At 44.9% G+C, this 20,062-nt stretch overlaps 1 protein-coding gene across 1 annotated transcript in view; it reads right to left on the reverse strand.

Annotated features, from left to right (window-relative positions):
* Window positions 1-7,379: 7,379 nt before the first annotated feature.
* DGAT1 (diacylglycerol O-acyltransferase 1) overlaps window positions 7,380-20,062 on the reverse strand; it is a 283,457-nt gene continuing 270,774 nt past the window's right edge. Inside the window, exons 11-16 of the mRNA XM_053715987.1 lie at window positions 13,881-13,925; window positions 13,686-13,798; window positions 11,751-11,816; window positions 11,582-11,669; window positions 8,503-8,565; window positions 7,380-8,259 (exon numbers count right to left, since the gene is read on the reverse strand). Coding sequence (XP_053571962.1) covers window positions 8,113-8,259; window positions 8,503-8,565; window positions 11,582-11,669; window positions 11,751-11,816; window positions 13,686-13,798; window positions 13,881-13,925 — 522 coding nt within the window. The 3' untranslated portion in view covers window positions 7,380-8,112. The remainder of the gene's footprint in view (window positions 8,260-8,502; window positions 8,566-11,581; window positions 11,670-11,750; window positions 11,817-13,685; window positions 13,799-13,880; window positions 13,926-20,062) is intronic.

The following is a 20,062-nucleotide window of genomic DNA, read 5'->3' on the forward strand; positions in this document are numbered from 1 at the left end:
GCTTAAAATGCCAAAATAACCCAGCAAAACACCTCTACACCTCAGCAACACTTTTGTCACGTAACCTGGCAGCAGTCGGTCCCTGATGAAACACACGCATCTATTATTAGAGATGTGTAGTATGATAGGAAAAACTTCCAACTTTCAATCTACAATGGAGCGGAGTGAACAGAAAGAGCGCACAATCACTTGCCGCTTCCTGAAGTACCTCCCAACGTGGGCGTGCCAATAAGGAATCTCCCGGTCGGCTATTATAAGTTTTAAAACCGCCGGGAGATGAGAAACCACCGCTCTTATTAAAACCAGCCCCAGTGCCTGCGTCTAAGCTGCCCACAGTGCCCCCCCCCCCTGTGCTCCTAGGAGAATCTATGTCTTTATAAAGAGCTAATTATGATGAGGTCTGTCCCATTTTAATAAATACAGTGCCCAACCTATTTCTGAGTCTTTCTTACCCCCAGAAATAAAGCCAGCACTTAACTCATTCTGCCTGACAGCAAGGCAGTTCCCAGGTTTGAGAGGTCCTCTCCCTCACATGGACCTGTGAATAAAAGAAAGTCCTGAGTAAATATCCCTTAGGTTTTCAGGGTTAGGGCAGCATCAGTATAAGGGAGGCGCAGTGAGAATTATGTCCCACAAGTTCCCATTGCTCTAAAGCCACCACTTCTCTACTGAAGAGACTGATATGGACTACGGCTACACCCTAGGACAAAGTAGCACAATCTTGCACTACTTTAAAAGTAATAAACTCTTGATTGAAGAATCTTTTCTAACACCTACTTTACCACCTCATTGCTCTTAACGTAGGCAAAGAGAATGACTGGGTTGGGAGGGAAGGGAGGTGATATTTAACAGCTTTTCTGTGGTGCTCTTTGCCGTCTCCTGCTGGGCAGAAGTGATATTCCCAATAGAAATTAGATGATTCGTGGACTTATCGTGTCATGAAAAAGCCGAGGCCTAAAAACATAATTTATGCTTACCTGATAAATTCCTTTCTCCTGTAGTGTGATCAGTCCACGGGTCATCATTACTTCTGGGATATTAACTCCTCCCCAACAGGAAGTGCAAGAGGATCACCCAGCAGAGCTGCTATATAGCTCCTCCCCTCTACGTCACACCCAGTCATTCGACCAAGAACCAACGAGAAAGGAGAAGCTAAAGGGTGCAGTGGTGACTGGAGTATAATTTAAAAATTTAGACCTGCCATAAAAAACAGGGCGGGCCGTGGACTGATCACACTACAGGAGAAAGGAATTTATCAGGTAAGCATAAATTATGTTTTCTCCTGTTAAGTGTGATCAGTCCACGGGTCATCATTACTTCTGGGATACCAATACCAAAGCAAAAGTACACGGATGACGGGAGGGAGAGGCAGGATCTTTATACAGAAGGAACCACTGCCTGAAGAACCTTTCTCCCAAAAATAGCCTCCGAAGAAGCAAAAGTGTCAAATTTGTAAAATTTGGAAAAAGTATGAAGCGAAGACCAAGTTGCAGCCTTGCAAATCTGTTCAACAGAGGCCTCATTCTTAAAGGCCCAAGTGGAAGCCACAGCTCTAGTGGAATGAGCTGTAATTCTTTCAGGAGGCTGCTGTCCAGCAGTCTCATAGGCTAAACGTATTATGCTACGAAGCCAAAAAGAGAGAGAGGTAGCCGAAGCTTTCTGACCTCTCCTCTGACCAGAGTAAACGACAAACAGGGAAGATGTTTGTCAAAAATCTTTAGTTGCCTGTAAATAAAATTTTAGGGCACGAACTACATCTAGATTGTGCAGAAGTCGTTCCTTCTTTGAGGAAGGATTAGGACACAAGGATGGAACAACAATCTCCTGATTGATATTCCTGTTAGTGACTACCTTAGGTAAGAACCCAGGTTTAGTACGCAGAACTACCTTATCCGAGTGAAAAATCAGATAAGGAGAATCACAATGTAAGGCTGATAACTCAGAGACTCTTCGAGCCGAGGAAATAGCCATTAAAAATAGAACTTTCCAAGATAACAATTTTATATCAACGGAATGAAGGGGTTCAAACGGAACGCCCTGTAAAACGTTAAGAACAAGGTTTAAACTCCATGGCGGAGCAACATTTTTAAACACAGGCTTAATCCTGGCCAAAGCCTGACAAAAAGCCTGAACATCTGGAACTTCTGACAGACGTTTGTGTAACAAAATGGACAGAGCTGAGATCTGTCCCTTTAAAGAACTAGCGGATAAACCCTTTTCTAAACCCTCTTGTAGAAAAGACAATATCCTAGGAATCCTAACCTTACTCCAAGAGTAACCTTTGGATTCGCACCAATATAGGTATTTACGCCATATTTTATGATAAATCTTTCTGGTAACAGGCTTCCTAGCCTGTATCAGGGTATCAATTACTGACTCAGAGAATCCACGTTTTGATAAAATCAAGCGTTCAATCTCCAGGCAGTCAGCTTCAGAGAAATTAGATTTTGATGTTTGGAAGGACCCTGAATCAGAAGGTCCTGTCTCAGAGGCAGAGACCAAGGTGGACAGGATGACATGTCCACTAGATCTGCATACCAGGTCCTGAGAGGCCACGCAGGCGCTATTAGAATTACTGATGCTCTCTCCTGTTTGATTCTGGCGATCAATCGAGGAAGCATCGGAAAGGGTGGAAACACATAAGCTCTCCCGAAGGTCCAAGGTGCTGTCAAAGCATCTACTAGGGCCGCTTCCGGATCCCTGGATCTGGACCTGTAACGAGGAAGCTTGGCGTTCTGCCGAGACGCCATGAGATCTATCTCTGGTTTGCCCCAACGTCGAAGTATTTGGGCAAAGACCTCCGGATGAAGTTCCCACTCCCCCGGATGAAAAGTCTGACGACTTAGGAAATCCGCCTCCCAGTTCTCCACTCCCGGAATGTGGATTGCTGAGAGATGGCAAGAGTGAGACTCTGCCCAACGAATTATCTTTGATACTTCCATCATCGCTAGGGAGCTTCTTGTCCCTCCTTGATGGTTGATGTAAGCTACAGTTGTGATGTTGTCCGACTGAAATCTGATGAACCCCCGAGTTGTTAACTGGGGCCAAGCCAGAAGGGCATTGAGAACTGCTCTCAATTCCAGAATGTTTATTGGCAGGAGACTCTCCTCCTGAGTCCATGATCCCTGAGCCTTCAGGGAATTCCAGACAGCGCCCCAACCTAACAGGCTGGCGTCTGTTGTTACAATTGTCCAATTTGGCCTGCTGAATGGCATCCCCTTGGACAGATGTGGCCGAGAAAGCCACCACAGAAGAGAATTTCTGGTCTCTTGATCCAGATTCAGAGTGGGGGACAAATCTGAGTAATCCCCATTCCACTGACTTAGCATGCACAATTGCAGCGGTCTGAGGTGTAGGCGTGCAAAGGGGACTATGTCCATTGCCGCTACCATTAAGCCGATCACCTCCATACATTGAGCCACTGACGGGTGTTGAATGGAATGAAGGACACGGCAGGCGTTTTGAAGTTTTGTTAGCCTGTCTTCTGTCAGGTAAATCTTCATTTCTACAGAATCTATAAGAGTCCCCAAGAAGGGAACTTTTGTGAGTGGAACGAGAGAACTCTTCTTTTCGTTCACCTTCCACACATGCGATCTTAGAAATGCCAGTACAAACTCTGTATGAGACTTGGCAGTTTGAAAGCTTGAAGCTTGAATCAGAATGTCGTCTAGGTATGGAGCTACCGAGATTCCTCGCGGTCTTAGTACCGCTAGAAGAGCCCCCAGAACCTTTGTGAAGATTCTTGGAGCCGTAGCCAACCCGAATGGAAGAGCTACAAACTGGTAATGCCTGTCTAGGAAGGCAAACCTTAGATACCGGAAATGATCTCTGTGAATCGGTATGTGAAGGTAAGCATCCTTTAAATCCACTGTGGTCATGTACTGACCCTTTTGGATCATGGGTTGGATTGTCCGAATAGTTTCCATTTTGAACGATGGAACTCTTAGGAATTTGTTTAGGATCTTTAAATCCAAGATTGGTCTGAAGGTTCCTTCTTTCTTGGGAACCACAAACAGATTTGAGTAAAACCCCTGTCCGTGTTCCGACCGCGGAACCGGATGGATCACTCCCATTAGTAAAAGATCTTGTACACAGCGTAGAAACGCCTCTTTCTTTATTTGGTTTGTTGACAACCTTGACAGATGGAATCTCCCTTTTGGAGGAGAGGACTTGAAGTCCAGAATATATCCCTGAGATATGATCTCTAACGCCCAGGGATCCTGGACATCTCTTGCCCAAGCCTGGGCGAAGAGAGAAAGTCTGCCCCCCACTAGATCCGTTCCCGGATCGGGGGCCCTCAATTCATGCTGTCTTAGGGGCAGCAGCAGGTTTTCTGGCCTGCTTGCCCTTGTTCCAGGACTGGTTAGGTCTCCAGCCTTGTCTGTAGCGAGCAACAGCTCCTTCCTGTTTTGGTGCAGAGGAAGTTGATGCTGCTCCTGTCTTGAAATTACGAAAATTAGACTGTCTAGCCTTCGGCTTGGCTCTGTCTTGAGGCAGGGCGTGTCCTTTACCTCCTGTAATGTCAGCGATAATTTCCTTCAAACCGGGCCCGAATAAGGTCTGCCCTTTGAAAGGTATGTTGAGTAACTTAGATTTAGAAGTAACATCAGCTGACCAGGATTTTAGCCACAGTGCTCTGCGTGCCTGAATGGCGAATCCGGAATTCTTAGCCGTAAGTTTAGTTAGATGTACAACGGCATCTGAAACAAATGAATTAGCTAGCTTAAGTGTTTTAAGCTTGTTTGAAATTTCCTCTATAGTTATTGAGTCAAGAGTCTCTTCCAGGGACTCGGACCAAAAGGCTGATGCGGCCGTGACAGACGCAATACATGCAAGAGGTCGCATATATAAACCCTTGTTGAACAAACATTTTCTTAAGGTAACCTAATTTTTTATCCATTGGATCAGAAAAGGCACAGCTATCCTCCACCGGGATAGTGGTACGCTTAGCCAGAGTCGAAACCGCTCCCTCCACCTTAGGGATCGTCTGCCATAAGTCCCTTGTGGTGGCGTCTATTGGAAACATTTTTCTAAATACAGGAGGGGGGGAAAAGGGCACACCGGGTCTATCCCACTCCTTAGTAATTATCTCTGTAAGCCTCTTAGGTATAGGAAACACGTCAGTACTCGCCGGTACCGCATAGTATCTATCCAGCCTACATAATTTCTCTGGAATTGCAACGGTGTTACAATCATTCAGAGCCGCTAATACATCCCCTAACAGTACGCGGAGGTTTTCAAGCTTAAACTTAAAATTAGAAATGTCTGAATCCACTCTAATGGGATCAGAACCGTCACCTGCAGATTGAAGCTCTCCGTCCTCATGTTCCGCATACTGTGACCCAGTATCTGACATGGCCCTAGTATTATCAGCGCACTCTGTTCTCACCCCAGAGTGGTCCCGCTTCCCTCTAAGTTCTGGTAATTTAGACAAAACCTCAGTCATAACATTAGCCATGTCCTGCAATGTGATTTGTAATGGCCGCCCTGAAGTACCCGGCGTTACAATATCACGCACCCCCCGAGCGGGAGATGCAGGTACTGACACGTGAGGGGAGTTAGTCGGCATAACTTTCCTCTCGTTGTCTGGTGAAAGCTGTTCAATTTGTACAGATTGACTTTTATTTAAAGTAGCATCAATACAATTAGTACATAAATTTCTATTGGGCTCCACTTTGGCTTTAGCACATATAGCACAGAGATATTCCTCTGAGTCAGACATGTTTAACACACTAGCAAATAACCAGCAAACTTGGAAATACTTTTCAATTCACTTTTAAAAATAGTATGAAAAAAACGCACTGTGCCTTTAAGAAGCACAGAAAGATATGACAGTTAAGTACAATAAAACAGATAATTTTATGAAAACAAAATTTTTACCCAGTAAAAATACAATTTTAGCAAAGGATTGCTCCCATTAGTAATGGATAATTAGCCCTTTAATAGCAGAAAAAAAGTACAGAATGTAACGTTTTTTATCACAGTCAAGCACAATCTCACAGGTCTGCTGTGAGTGATTACCTCCCTCAAAATAACTTTTGAAGACCCCTGAGCTCTGTAGAGACGAACCGGATCATGCAGGGAAGAACAGACTTGTGACTGAATTTTTGATGCGTAGTAAAAGCGCCAAATTCAGCCCCTCCCCCTCACACACAACAGTGAGGGAGATCAGTAAACTGTCATAAATCAAACAAAATGCCCGCCAAGTGGATAAAACTAATGCCCAAATAAGTTTTCACCCAGTACCTCAGAAAAATAAACGATTTCACATGCCAGCAAAAATGTTTAACATCAATAAATGTATTTGTCATAAAAAGCCTGCTGCAAGCCGTTTTTACTGCAAAATAGGCTAAAGCTTTATGTAAACAGTATTATTTCAGTGAAATGCCATTCCCCAGAATACTGAAGTGAAAATATACATACATGACAGCCTGATACCAGTTGCTACTACTGCATTTAAGGCTGAACTTACTTTATATAGGTATTTGCAGTATTTTCTAGTCAATTCCATTCTCAGAAAATAATATGCTGCTACATACCTCTTTGCAGGTGAACCTGCCCGCTGTCCCCTGATCTGAAGTTTACCTCACTCCTCAGATGGCCGAGAACAGCAACATGATCTTAACTACTCCGGTTAAAATCATACAGAAAAACTCAGGTAGATTCTTCTTCAAATTCTCCCTGAGAAGGAACAACACACTCCGGTGCTGTTTTAAAATAACAAACTTTTGATTGAAGTTATAAAAAACTAAGTAAAATCACCACAGTCCTCTCACACATCCTATCTATTAGTTGGGTGCAAGAGAATGACTGGGTGTGACGTAGAGGGGAGGAGCTATATAGCAGCTCTGCTGGGTGATCCTCTTGCACTTCCTGTTGGGGAGGAGTTAATATCCCAGAAGTAATGATGACCCGTGGACTGATCACACTTAACAGGAGAAAATCACTCCGCACCAGGGAGACTTTATCAGAGACTTTGGGACTTAAGATCACTTTAGCACATGGACTGGACTATTTAGGTCTCCCTAATAGGGCCTACAGACAAATAATTCTGGTCCACATACCTGATAAAAGGCAACACTTCCAGGAAACCAAAGGCGAGGAGGAAATAGTCCTATCCACTATCTTCATTGGCAGAAGTAGAAGGCCAGCTAAGAAGAATAAATCTTATACAGGTAATGCTCTGTCCATATACTGACCTTGCATAAGTCGTTATTGGTATGGTATTGATTTAAAGGCTTGGTGAGGGTACATTATAACAACTAAACACTGAGCATATTTTTGTACATCTATTTTTGAGCAAACCTCTGCATTGTAAATAATACATGTTATCTGTAAGCAACTATTGCATAAAATCAGCACAAAAAAATAACACACACTTCTTGAAAAAAAAATGCACCTTTTTAATCACAGTGTTTGGCAAAGGCTGGCTTGAGTTATAATTTCTTTAGAAAGGTAAATGTAATGCTCTTTACATTATACATATCGTACAAAACTCTAACAATATAAAACATCCATGTACACAATGGGCTGAGTTCCAGCCATGGCACACAAGGCGATTAAAAATACAAAAACATCCAGCATTAAGCTGGACAGCAGCATGTGACAGACACAGGAACATTTCAGAGGCAGCAGAAAACAACAGAAACACCTTCATTCTAACAAGCTCAGTGATGGTAATGACGACTCCACTCTTGAAATGACCAACTCCAGATGACAAGACCATTAGGTTACTGACGGTAGAGTCAAGGAAGAATAGCGTATCAGCTCTGGAACGGATAGAGTAAACAAAGTGCATCTTGTTTTGGATGAAGAATATGAACTAAGGACAGATGTGGAACCAACAGGACAAAAACATTGGAGCAGGTTTGATTCGGATAGACAAGGAGTGCATTGTCAATCAAATGGACGGAAGAGATCATTGGTTATATAAAAAACAGGGAGATCATCATAACCCTGCCAGTAAAGACATAACGGGGAGGTAATGCCCTCCACCCAGATTACTGGTGTTCTAAGCTAATATCATTGGCTTGCAAAAGAAGGATTCATTAAACAGAAAAGATCCCAACTGCAGTCCATTGGGCTGTGTGTTGACCTATCCCTGATGAGGGTTTAAAGGCCTTTTTCATGGTTCAGGATGTAGTAGTCGTGCACATACATAAGAACCGCAATTGGCTGTCCAATAATCAGAGATATCCACACTGCAGCATTTCCATAGTTACCCCGCAGAAACCTTCCTACAAACCAGGCCAGAGGAATCTGCCAATTGAAAGAGATTAATGTAGGGACAGTTATTAAAGGCTGTAGAGTGACATACAATAAGGCAAAGCAACAAGGAGAGAGTCTCGCAAGAGAGAGTGAGAGCAAGCGAACATGTGAAGGCATTAGTATAAAGAAAAAACAGATGGCAGCACGCAGACTACTGAGATATAACACACTAATGATAGCAATAACACAAGGAAAGAAAAATATGGTAGAGTAGATATACTATAAATTTCATACCTGTGACATCATACCCATAAAGGCCCAGAGCCGAAACATCTTCAGGGGAAGGCTGACTAGGTACTGAGGAGGAAATATTATTAACATTATTTTAAGGACACTAATACATAGGTCAATGTAAAACAATCAGTCATAGTGACATGGGTGTGCCTGGCAATCTGTTGCGTAATCTATAGCTGCAATCTATAAACCTATCCTGCTGATGCATCTAATTCTAGCCTATCCATGTATTATCAAGGATGTAAAATATGAAGTTTCTCAAAGTGCAATTATTAACCTGCTCACCTTCAGCGCTAAGAGTCAGACCTGGTGTGTGTGCTTGGTGGGGACAGACACGTGGGGCATCTAGGTGCTGTGTCTGATTAGAGGGAAGAGTTAGATATAGCATCTAGTTGGTGAGTGTGCTTGGTGAGGACATCTAGTTGGTGAGTGTGCTTGGTGAGGACATCTAGTTGGTGAGTGTGCATGGTGAGGACATCTAGTTGGTGAGTGTGCATGGTGAGGACATCTAGTTGGTGAGTGTGCATGGTGAGGACATCTAGTTGGTGAGTGTGCTTGGTGAGGAGAGAATGGTGAGGACATCTAGTTGGTGAGGAGAGAATGGTGAGGACATCTAGCTGGTGTGTGTGCTTGGTGAGGACATCTAGTTGGTGAGAGTGCTTGGTGAGGACATCTAGTTGGTGAGAGTGCTTGGTGAGGACATCTAGTTGGTGAGAGTGCTTGGTGAGGACATCTAGTTGGTGAGAGTGCTTGGTGAGGACATCTAGTTGGTGAGAGTGCTTGGTGAGGACATCTAGTTGGTGAGAGTGCTTGGTGAGGACATCTAGTTGGTGAGAGTGCTTGGTGAGGACATCTAGTTGGTGAGAGTGCTTGGTGAGGACATCTAGTTGGTGAGAGTGCTTGGTGAGGACATCTAGTTGGTGAGAGTGCTTGGTGAGGACATCTAGTTGGTGAGAGTGCTTGGTGAGGACATCTAGTTGGTGAGAGTGCTTGGTGAGGACATCTAGTTGGTGAGAGTGCTTGGTGAGGACATCTAGTTGGTGAGAGTGCTTGGTGAGGACATCTAGTTGGTGAGAGTGCTTGGTGAGGACATCTAGTTGGTGAGAGTGCTTGGTGAGGACATCTAGTTGGTGAGAGTGCTTGGTGAGGACATCTAGTTGGTGAGAGTGCTTGGTGAGGACATCTAGTTGGTGAGAGTGCTTGGTGAGGACATCTAGTTGGTGAGAGTGCTTGGTGAGGACATCTAGTTGGTGAGAGTGCTTGGTGAGGACATCTAGTTGGTGAGAGTGCTTGGTGAGGACATCTAGTTGGTGAGAGTGCTTGGTGAGGACATCTAGTTGGTGAGTGTGCTTGGTGAGGACATCTAGTTGGTGAGTGTGCTTGGTGAGGACATCTAGTTGGTGAGTAGTGAATGGTGAGGACATCTAGTTGGTGAGTAGTGAATGGTGAGGACATCTAGTTGGTGAGAGTGCTTGGTGAGCACATCTAGTTGGTGAGTGTGCTTGGTGAGGACATCTAGCTGGTGTGTTTGCGCTTGGTGAGGAGAGAATGGCGAGGACATCTAGCTGGTGTGTGTGCGCTTGGTGAGGAGAGAATGGTGAGGACATCTAGCTGGTGTGTGTGCGCTTGGTGAGGAGAGAATGGTGAGGACATCTAGTTGGTGAGTGTGCTTGGCGAGTAGTGAATAGTGAGGACATCTAGTTGGTGAGGAGAGAATGGTGAGGACATCTAGCTGGTGTGTGTGCTTGGTGAGGAGAGAATGGTGAGGACATCTAGCTAGTGTGTGTGCTTGGTGAGGAGAGAATGGTGAGAATATCTAGTTGGTGAGTGTGCTTGGTGAGTAGTGAATGGTGAGGACATCTAGTTGGTGAGAGTGCTTGGTTAGGACATCTAGTTGGTGAGTGTGCTTGGTGAGGACATCTAGCTGGTGTGTGTGCGCTTGGTGAGGAAAGAATGGCGAGGACATCTAGCTGGTGTGTGTGCGCGTGCGCTTGGTGAGGAGAGAATGGTGAAGACATCTTGTTGGTGAGTGTGTTTGGTGAGGACATCTAGTTGGTGAGTGTGCTTGGTGAGGAGAGAATGGCAAGGACATCTAGCTGGTGTGTGTGCTTGGTGAGGAGAGAATGGCGAGGACATCTAGTTGCTGTGTGTGCTTGGCGAGGAGAGAATGGTGAGGACATCTAGTTGGTGTGTGCTTGGTGAGGACATCTAGTTGGTGAGAAGAGACAGGTGGGGCATCTAGGTGGTATGTGTGTGCTTGTTGAGGAGAGACTGTGTGTGTGTCTTATATCAGAGTAACAATTAGACAAGATATTGGTGTTCAACTCTCACATTTGTGCACAATGAGACAGCTTTTACAGAACCGGTGTTCGGAGTATATACTGTTAGTTCTTCAGCCCCTAATAACATTGTCTGAATGATGAAAGGCTTTGATGTGCGGCATCTCCAGTAATTTACTTGCTCAGTTACTATATTCAGAGGAACTGACTGTAGCTGGAAATGTATTGTTCAAACTTCATGGCAGCAAGAAATCTTATAAGATCATTTATAATGATTTTGGGTACACTACAGGCATATTCAGCTGTGGAACAGAGTCTAGAACCTCCTACATTACCCCATTGTCTCCCTGAGGAAAACTGTTCTACATAAAATGAACTACTCACTGTTTCTCTTCTTGCAAATCCCTATGCACAAGCATCCAGGTGCAGTGCTAGTAACCCCCTCGCTGTGTGTGCGCCAGGTGCAGTGCCAGTAACCCCTTGCTGTGTGCGCCAGGTGCAGTGCCAGTAACCCCTTGCTGTGTGTGCGCCAGGTGCAGTGCCAGTAACTGCCACGCTGTGTGTGTGCCAGGTGCAGTGCCAGTAACTGCCACGCTGTGTGTGTGCCAGGTGCAGTGCCAGTAACTGCCACGCTGTGTGTGTGCCAGGTGCAGTGCCAGTAACCCCTCTCTGTGTGTGCCAGGTGCAGTGCCAGTAACCCCTCTCTGTGTGTGCCAGGTGCAGTGACGTTCTGTAGCTTCATGCTGATGAGTGAGTTTAAGACAGGTGACTGCAGTTGGTGACAGAATATAAACACTAACCTCATGGAAAAAAGCTGATGCTAGGAACACTGCGCTCTGCGCCATCCACTTAGACACTCCGCGCCTCATCATCGGTTTATAGAAGTGTCTAAGGAACAGGAGGACATAAAGAGGTCACCTCAGAGCTGGGTGGTCACCTTACATGCACAAGGCACCAATTGTTCATTACCTGAGACACCATTTGTGCACAGGGATGTTCCAGTTTTGCCAAAAATACGTAACCGATTCTGAGTTCCTAAGGGAGTGAAAAGAGCACAACTAGACTGATATTGTTTAATAGCAGAGAAAGTCCACAAGACATTGGCCAGTCCCTCACATAATTCACCGCCAGTCCTATGTTAACAGTCCATAATGTCACTTGCAACCAGTCCCTCACATTACAAGTTCCTTGTATTACAGACTGCCAGTCCCTCACATTGCAAGTCACTCGCCGCCAGTCCCTCACATTGCAAGTCACTCGCCGCCAGTCCCTCACATTGCAAGTCCCTCCTGTTACTGGCCGCCAGTCCCTCCTGTTACTGGCCGCCAGTCCCTCCTGTTACTGGCCGCCAGTCCCTCCTGTTACTGGCCGCCAGTCCCTCCTGTTACTGGCCGCCAGTCCCTCCTGTTACTGGCCGCCAGTCCCTCCTGTTACTGGCCGCCAGTCCCTCCTGTTACTGGCCGCCAGTCCCTCCTGTTACTGGCCGCCAGTCCCTCCTGTTACTGGCCGCCAGTCCCTCCTGTTACTGGCCGCCAGTCCCTCCTGTTACTGGCCGCCAGTCCCTCCTGTTACTGGCCGCCAGTCCCTCCTGTTACTGGCCGCCAGTCCCTCCTGTTACTGGCCGCCAGTCCCTCCTGTTACTGGCCGCCAGTCCCTCCTGTTACTGGCCGCCAGTCCCTCCTGTTACTGGCCGCCAGTCCCTCCTGTTACTGGCCGCCAGTCCCTCCTGTTACTGGCCGCCAGTCCCTCCTGTTACTGGCCGCCAGTCCCTCCTGTTACTGGCCGCCAGTCCCTCCTGTTACTGGCCGCCAGTCCCTCCTGTTACTGGCTGCCAGTCCCTCACATTACAGGTTCCTCATGTTACTTGCCGCCAGTCCCTCACATTACAGGTTCCTCATGTTACTTGCCGCCAGTCCCTCACATTACAGGTTCCTCATGTTACTTGCCGCCAGTCCCTCACATTACAGGTTCCTCATGTTACTTGCCGCCAGTCCCTCACATTACAGGTTCCTCATGTTACTTGCCGCCAGTCCCTCACATTACAGGTTCCTCATGTTACTTGCCGCCAGTCCCTCACATTACAGGTTCCTCATGTTACTTGCCGCCAGTCCCTCACATTACAGGTTCCTCATGTTACTTGCCGCCAGTCCCTCACATTACAGGTTCCTCATGTTACTTGCCGCCAGTCCCTCACATTACAGGTTCCTCATGTTACTTGCCGCCAGTCCCTCACATTACAGGTTCCTCATGTTACTCACATTACAAGTCCCTCATGTTAGTGGCTGCCAGTCCCTCATGTTAGTGGCTGCCAGTCCCTCATGTTAGTGGCTGCCAGTCCCTCATGTTAGTGGCTGCCAGTCCCTCATGTTAGTGGCTGCCAGTCCCTCATGTTAGTGGCTGCCAGTCCCTCATGTTAGTGGCTGCCAGTCCCTCATGTTAGTGGCTGCCAGTCCCTCATGTTAGTGGCTGCCAGTCCCTCATGTTAGTGGCTGCCAGTCCCTCATGTTAGTGGCTGCCAGTCCCTCATGTTAGTGGCTGCCAGTCCCTCATGTTAGTGGCTGCCAGTCCCTCATGTTAGTGGCTGCCAGTCCCTCATGTTAGTGGCTGCCAGTCCCTCATGTTAGTGGCTGCCAGTCCCTCATGTTAGTGGCTGCCAGTCCCTCATGTTAGTGGCTGCCAGTCCCTCATGTTAGTGGCTGCCAGTCCCTCATGTTAGTGGCTGCCAGTCCCTCATGTTAGTGGCTGCCAGTCCCTCATGTTAGTGGCTGCCAGTCCCTCATGTTAGTGGCTGCCAGTCCCTCATGTTAGTGGCTGCCAGTCCCTCATGTTACTCGCTGCCAGTCCCTCATGTTACTCGCTGCCAGTCCCTCATGTTACTCGCTGCCAGTCCCTTACGCCACTCACCACCAGTCCCGGTAAAACTCTCGATCTCCAAAGCGCATGAGTTCGGCCACAAAGTTCATGGAGGAATGGAAGAACCAGTAGAAGAAGATCAGCCAAATGAGATGGTTGGGAACCTGTTTGAAATGGGGAGCTGCGATGAGCTGCGGAAGGTGCAGAGGGCTTCAGTTTGACACAGATATCATCATGTTTACTTACAGCCAGTTTGAGAAGTCGTTCAATGATTCGTGAGTGATCCATGTCCTGCAAGAGACACAAAGATGAGACCAGAAGAACAGAATGGGTGTGTCTGTCCTATAGCTGCACCTGCCATGCACACTGATGTAACAAATTCATTTCCTGTAAAATATGTCAGACACAGAGTCACCATAAGACATTCCTGTGATCCTGTAACATATACAGGGTTCATCATGCCAATAGGGCGCGTACACACAGATATATAAAGCAGTAGTACAGTGTATATAGCTGTGTGTATAAAGCGGTAGTACAGTGTATATAGCTGTGTGTATAAAGCGGTAGTACGGTGTACACTTATATTTGTATATAAAATAGAGACTACAAGTAAAATATTTGAATACAATGTAGCAAAAGAAAGAATACCTGTGCAATGTGTTTGTGTACATAGTAACAGCTCCATCTCCTGGGGACCCAGTGACAGGTTGTAGCCCTATAAATACCCTCCTGCTCCCGATGCCCATATAAATACCTTCTCCTTTGCTGTGGCGTGTGTGAAGGTAAAATGATCCTGACCCTGTGATCCTCACCACCGATACTGTGATCCTGAACCTGTGATTGCTGCTTATTACAGAGTTTACTGGTTTGTGCAGAAATCCCATTAAATGCCAACAGTTGTCAAAACTGGATCCTGACACAACTTAAACCTACTAAACAGCAGTAACTGCTATAAAAACATAATTTATGTAAGAATTTACCTGATAAATTCATGTCTTTCATATTGGCAAGCGTCCATGAGCTAGTGACGTATGGGATATACAATCCTACCAGGAGGGGCAAAGTTTCCAAACCTCAAAATGCCTATAAATACACCCCTCACCACACCCACAATTCAGTTTAACGAATAGCCAAGAAGTGGGGTGATAAAGAAAGGAGTAGAAAGCATCAAAGAAATTTGAAAATAATTGTGCTTTATACAAAAAAATCATAACCACCATAAAAAGGGTGGGCCTCATGGACTCTTGCCAATATGAAAGAAATGAATTTATCAGGTAAGTTCTTACATAAATTATGTTTTCTTTCATGTAATTGGCAAGAGTCCATGAGCTAGTCAATCATATTAATCATAAGAAAAACGTAAAACATCAGCAGAAGAATCAAACTGAAACAGCTGCCTGAAGAACTTTTCTAACAAAAACTGCTTCTGAAGAAGCAAATACATCAAAACGGTAGAATTTAGTAAATGTATGCAAAGAGGACCAAGTTGCCGCATTGCAAATCTGATCAACTGAAGCTTCATTTTTAAAAGCCCACGAAGTGGAGACTGATCTAGTAGAATGAGCTGTAATTCTCTGAGGCGGGGCCTGCCCCAACTCCAAATAAGCTTAATGAATCAAAAGCTTTAACCAAGAAGCCAAGGAAATAGCAGAAGCCTTCTGACCTTTCCTAGAACCAGAAAATATAACAGACTAGAAGTCTTCCTGAAATCTTTAGTAGCTTCTCACCACATCCAAAGAATGTAAGGATGTTTCCAAAGAATTCTTGGGATTAGGACACAAGGAAGGGACAACAATTTCTCTACTAATGTTGTTAGAATTCATAACCTTAGGTAAAAATTTAAATGAAGTCCGCAAAACCTCCTTATCCTGATGAAAAATCAGAAAAGGAGATTCACAAGAAAGAGCAGAAAGCTCAGAAACTCTTCTAGCAGAAGAGATGGCCAAAAGGAACAACACTTTCCAAGAAAGTAGTTTAATGTCCAAAGAATGCATAGTCTCAAATGGAGGAGCCTGTAAAGCCCTCAAAACCAAATTAAGACTCCAAGGAGGAGAGATTGATTTAATGACAGGCTTGATATGAACCAAAGCCTGTACAAAACAGTGAATATCATGAAGAGCAGAGATTTGTCCCTTCAAGGAACTTGCAGACAAACCCTTATCCAAACCATCCTAAAGAAACTGTAAAATTCTAGGAATTCTAAAAGAATGCCAAGAGAATTTACGAGAAGAACACCATGAAATGTAAGTCTTCCAAACTCGATAATATATCTTCCTAGAGACAGATTTACGAGCTTGTAACATAGTATTAATCACTGTGTCAGAGAAACCTCTATGACTTGGCACTAGGCGTTCAATTCCCACACCTTAAAATTTAATTATTTGAGATCCTGATGGAAAAACATACCTTGAAACAATGGGTCCGACCTTGACGGAAGTGGCCAAGGTTGGCAACTGGACATCCGAACAAGATCCGCATACCAAAACCTGTGAGGCCATGCTGGAGTCACCAGCAGCACAAACGATTGTTCCATGATGATCTTGGAGATCACTCTTGGAAGAAGAACTAGAGGCGGGAAAATATAAGCAGGTTGATAACACCAAGGAAGTGTCAACGCATCCTGGACAGGTATCTGGGAAGTTTCTTGTTTAGATGAGAGGCCATGAGATCTGTCTCTGGAAGACCCCACATCTGAACAATCTGAGACAACACATCTGGATGGAGAGACCACTCCCCCGGATGTAAAGTCTGACGGCTGAGATAATCCACCTCCCAATTGTCTACACCTGGGATATGCACCGCAGAAATTAGACAGGAGCTGGATTCCGCCCAAGCAAGTATCCGAGATACTTCTTTTATAGCTTGGGGACTGTGAGTCCCACCCTGATGATTGACATATGCCACTGTTGTGATATTGTCTGTCTGAAAACAAATGAACGGGACAATTAATAGATTTGATAGATTTGAATAAAACCCCAGACCCTGTTCCTGAAAAGGAACTGGCATGATTACCCCTGAAAACTCCAGGTCTGAAACACACTTCAGGAAAGCCTGAGCTTTTACTGGATTTGCTGGAATGAGTGAGAGAAAAAAAATCTTCTCACAGGAGGTCTTACTCTGAATCCTATTCGATACCCTTGAGAGACAATGCTCTGAATCCATTGATTTTGGACAGAATGTATCCAAACATCCTTGAAAAACCTTAATTTGCCCCCTACCAGCTGAGCTGGAATGAGGGCTGCACCTTCATGCGGACTTAGGGGCTGATTTTGGTTTCTTAAATGGCTTGGATTTATTCCAATTTGAGGAAGGCTTCCAATTGGAAACAGATTCCTTGGGGGAAGGATTAGGTTTTTGTTCCTTATTTTGACGAAAGGAACGAAAACTGTTAGAAGCCTTAGATTTACCCTTAGGTTTTTTTATCCTGAGGCAAAAAAACTCCCTTCCTCCCAGTAACAGTTGAAATAATAGAATCCAACTAAGAACCAAATAAATTATTACCTTGGAAAGAAAGAGATAGCAATCTAGATTTAGATGTCATATCAGCATTCCAAGATTTAAGCCACAAAGCTCTTCTAGCTAAAATAGCTAAAGACATGGATCTAGCATCACAAATAAAATGATTAGCATGTTGCAGTAAGTGAACAATGCTAGATAAGTCAGAATCCAATTCTTGTTGCGCTAAATTCTCCAACCAAAAGGTTGATGCAGCTGCAATATCAGCCAAAGAAATTGCAGGCCTGAGATGACCTGAGTCTGAAATGTCAACCACAGATAGAAGCTCACCTGCCTCGGCTTCTGAGCATTGTGAGGGTATATCGGACACAGGCAATAAAGCGTCAGAAAGCTCTGTATTAATTGTAGCCCCAGAGCTGTCTCGCTTTCCTTGTAGCCCTGGCAGTTTGGAGAATACCTCTGTGAGGGTAGCATTCATTCAGTCAGAGAATCCTCTGGAGATAAAATCTTTAAGCACCAAAATATGGTCCTTATAGTTTATAGAAATTTCAGTACATTTGGTACACATTCTAAGAGGGGGTTCCACAATGGCTTCCAAACATATTGAACAAGGAGTTTCCTCTATGTCAGACATGTTTAACAGACTAGTAAAGAGACCAGCAAGCTTGGAAAATACTTTAATAAAGGTGAAAAAGCAATTAAACAAAAACGTTACTGTGCCTTTAAGAGAAAAAAAACTAGCACTTAAACTGCAAAACAGTGAAAAAATACAGTAAAATCTTTGAAATTTTTACAGTGTGAATAAGGGACTAAAGCAGCATTGCACCCACTTGCAAATGGATGATTAACCCCTAAGGCCCCAAACCGGATTGAAAAACGTTAAAAAACGTTAAAAATCAATTGAGCACCATGTCACAGTTCTGCTGAGGCTCCTACCTGCCCTTAAATACGATTTTGTGCAGAAATAACCCCTTTGAAATGGTTCTCAGATGCCAGAGGACTCTTCTAGGGAAGCTGGATGTCTCAGTCTGTATTAAAACTGCGCAGTTAGAGCGCTTAAATAGGCCCCTCCCACCATGTACTGGATGTCAGAGGGGCCTTAAGAAAATACTCCTAGGAGTATCTGACTAGCCATGTGGAAACTAGGCCCCAAATAAAGACTTATCTCCCTCAGAGAAAAAACGTCCTATTTATGAAGTCATGTAAACGTTTTGTCACTAAGCAATATGAATATTAACATGAGTATTACCCTGTTATGTAAGCATGATCCCAGTCGCTGTTATTTCACTGCATCAGGCTTACCTCAAATACACAAGGCTCTGTCAGCATTTTCTGGAACTTATTCCTCTCTCTAGAAATAAAAATACTGAACATACCTCAAAGCAGGTAATCTGCAGGCCGTTCCCCCAACTGAAGTTTTCCCATATTCATCAGTTATGTGTGAGAACAGCAATGGACCTTAGTTACAAACCGCTAAGATCATCAAATCTCCAGGCAGAATTCTTCTTCTAATTTCTGCCTGAGAGAAAAACAGTACAACGCCGGTACTGTTTAAAAATAACAAACTCTTGATTAAAGGTAAAACTACACTAAGTCACCACATATCTCTTGATACTTCCTTTGTCGAGAGTTGCAAGAGAATGACTGGGGTGGCAGTTAGGGGAGGAGCTATATAGACAGCTCTGCTGTGGGTGTCCTCTTGCAACTTCCTGTTGGGAAGGAGAATGTCCCACAAGTAATGGATGAACCCGTGGACTGGATACACCTTACAAGAGAAATAAAAATTTCCAGGATAGAAGCTTAATATCCATGGAATGCATTGGTTCAAACTGAACCCCTTGAAGAACTTTAAGAACTAAGTTTAGGCTCCATGGCAGAGCAACAGGTTTGAATACAGGCTTGATTCTGACCAAAGCCTGACTAAATGCTTGAACGTCTGGGACATCTGCCAGACGTTTGTGTAATAGAATAGACAAAGCAGATATTTGTCTTTTTAGGGAACTAGCTGATAATCCCTTCTCCAAACCTTCTTGGAGAAAAGACAATATTCTAGAAATCCTAATCTTACTCCACGAGTAACCTTTGGATTCACACCAATAAAGATATTTGCGCCAAATCTTATGATAGATCTTCCTGGTGACAGGCTTTCTAGCCTGAATCAGGGTATCAATGACCGACTCAGAGAAACCACGCTTTAATAGAATCAGGCGTTCAATCTCCAAGCAGTCAGACGCAGAGAAATTAGATTTGGATGCGTGAACGGACCTTGGATTAGAAGGTACCGCCTCATTGGCAGAGTCCACGGTAGAACCGAGGACATGTCCACTAGGTCTGCATACCAAGTCCTGCGTGGCCACGCAGGTGCTATCAGAATCACTGAAGCTCTCTCCTGCTTTATTCTGGCAACCAGACGTGGGAGGAGAGGAAACGGTGGAAATACATAGGCCAGATTGAAGGACCAAGGCACTGCTAGAGCATCTATCAGCACGGCCTGGGGATCCCGGGACCTGGACCCGTAACGAGGAAGTTTGGCATTCTGACGGGATGCCATCAGATCCAATTCTGGTGTGCCCCATAGCTGGATCAGCTGGGCAAATACTTCCGGATGGAGTTCCCACTCCCCCGGATGAAAAGTCTGACGACTTAGGAAATCCGCCTCCCAGTTCTCTACTCCTGGGATGTGGATTGCTGAGAGATGGCAAGAGTGATCCTCTGCCCATCGGATTATTTTGGTTACCTCCATCATCGCTAGAGAACTCCTTGTTCCTCCTTGATGATTGATATAAGCTACAGTCGTGATGTTGTCCGACAAACCTGATTAATTTGGCCGCAGCAAGCTGAGGCCACGTCTGAAGCGCATTGAATGTTTATTGGGAGGAGAGATTCCTCCCGAGACCATAAGCCCTGTGCTTTCAGGGAGTTCCAGACTGCACCCCAGCCTAGCAGGCTGGCATCTGTCATTACAATGAGCC

Source organism: Bombina bombina, chromosome 5 (assembly GCF_027579735.1).
Source record: "Bombina bombina isolate aBomBom1 chromosome 5, aBomBom1.pri, whole genome shotgun sequence".
Classification (NCBI taxonomy): Eukaryota; Metazoa; Chordata; class Amphibia; order Anura; family Bombinatoridae; genus Bombina; species Bombina bombina.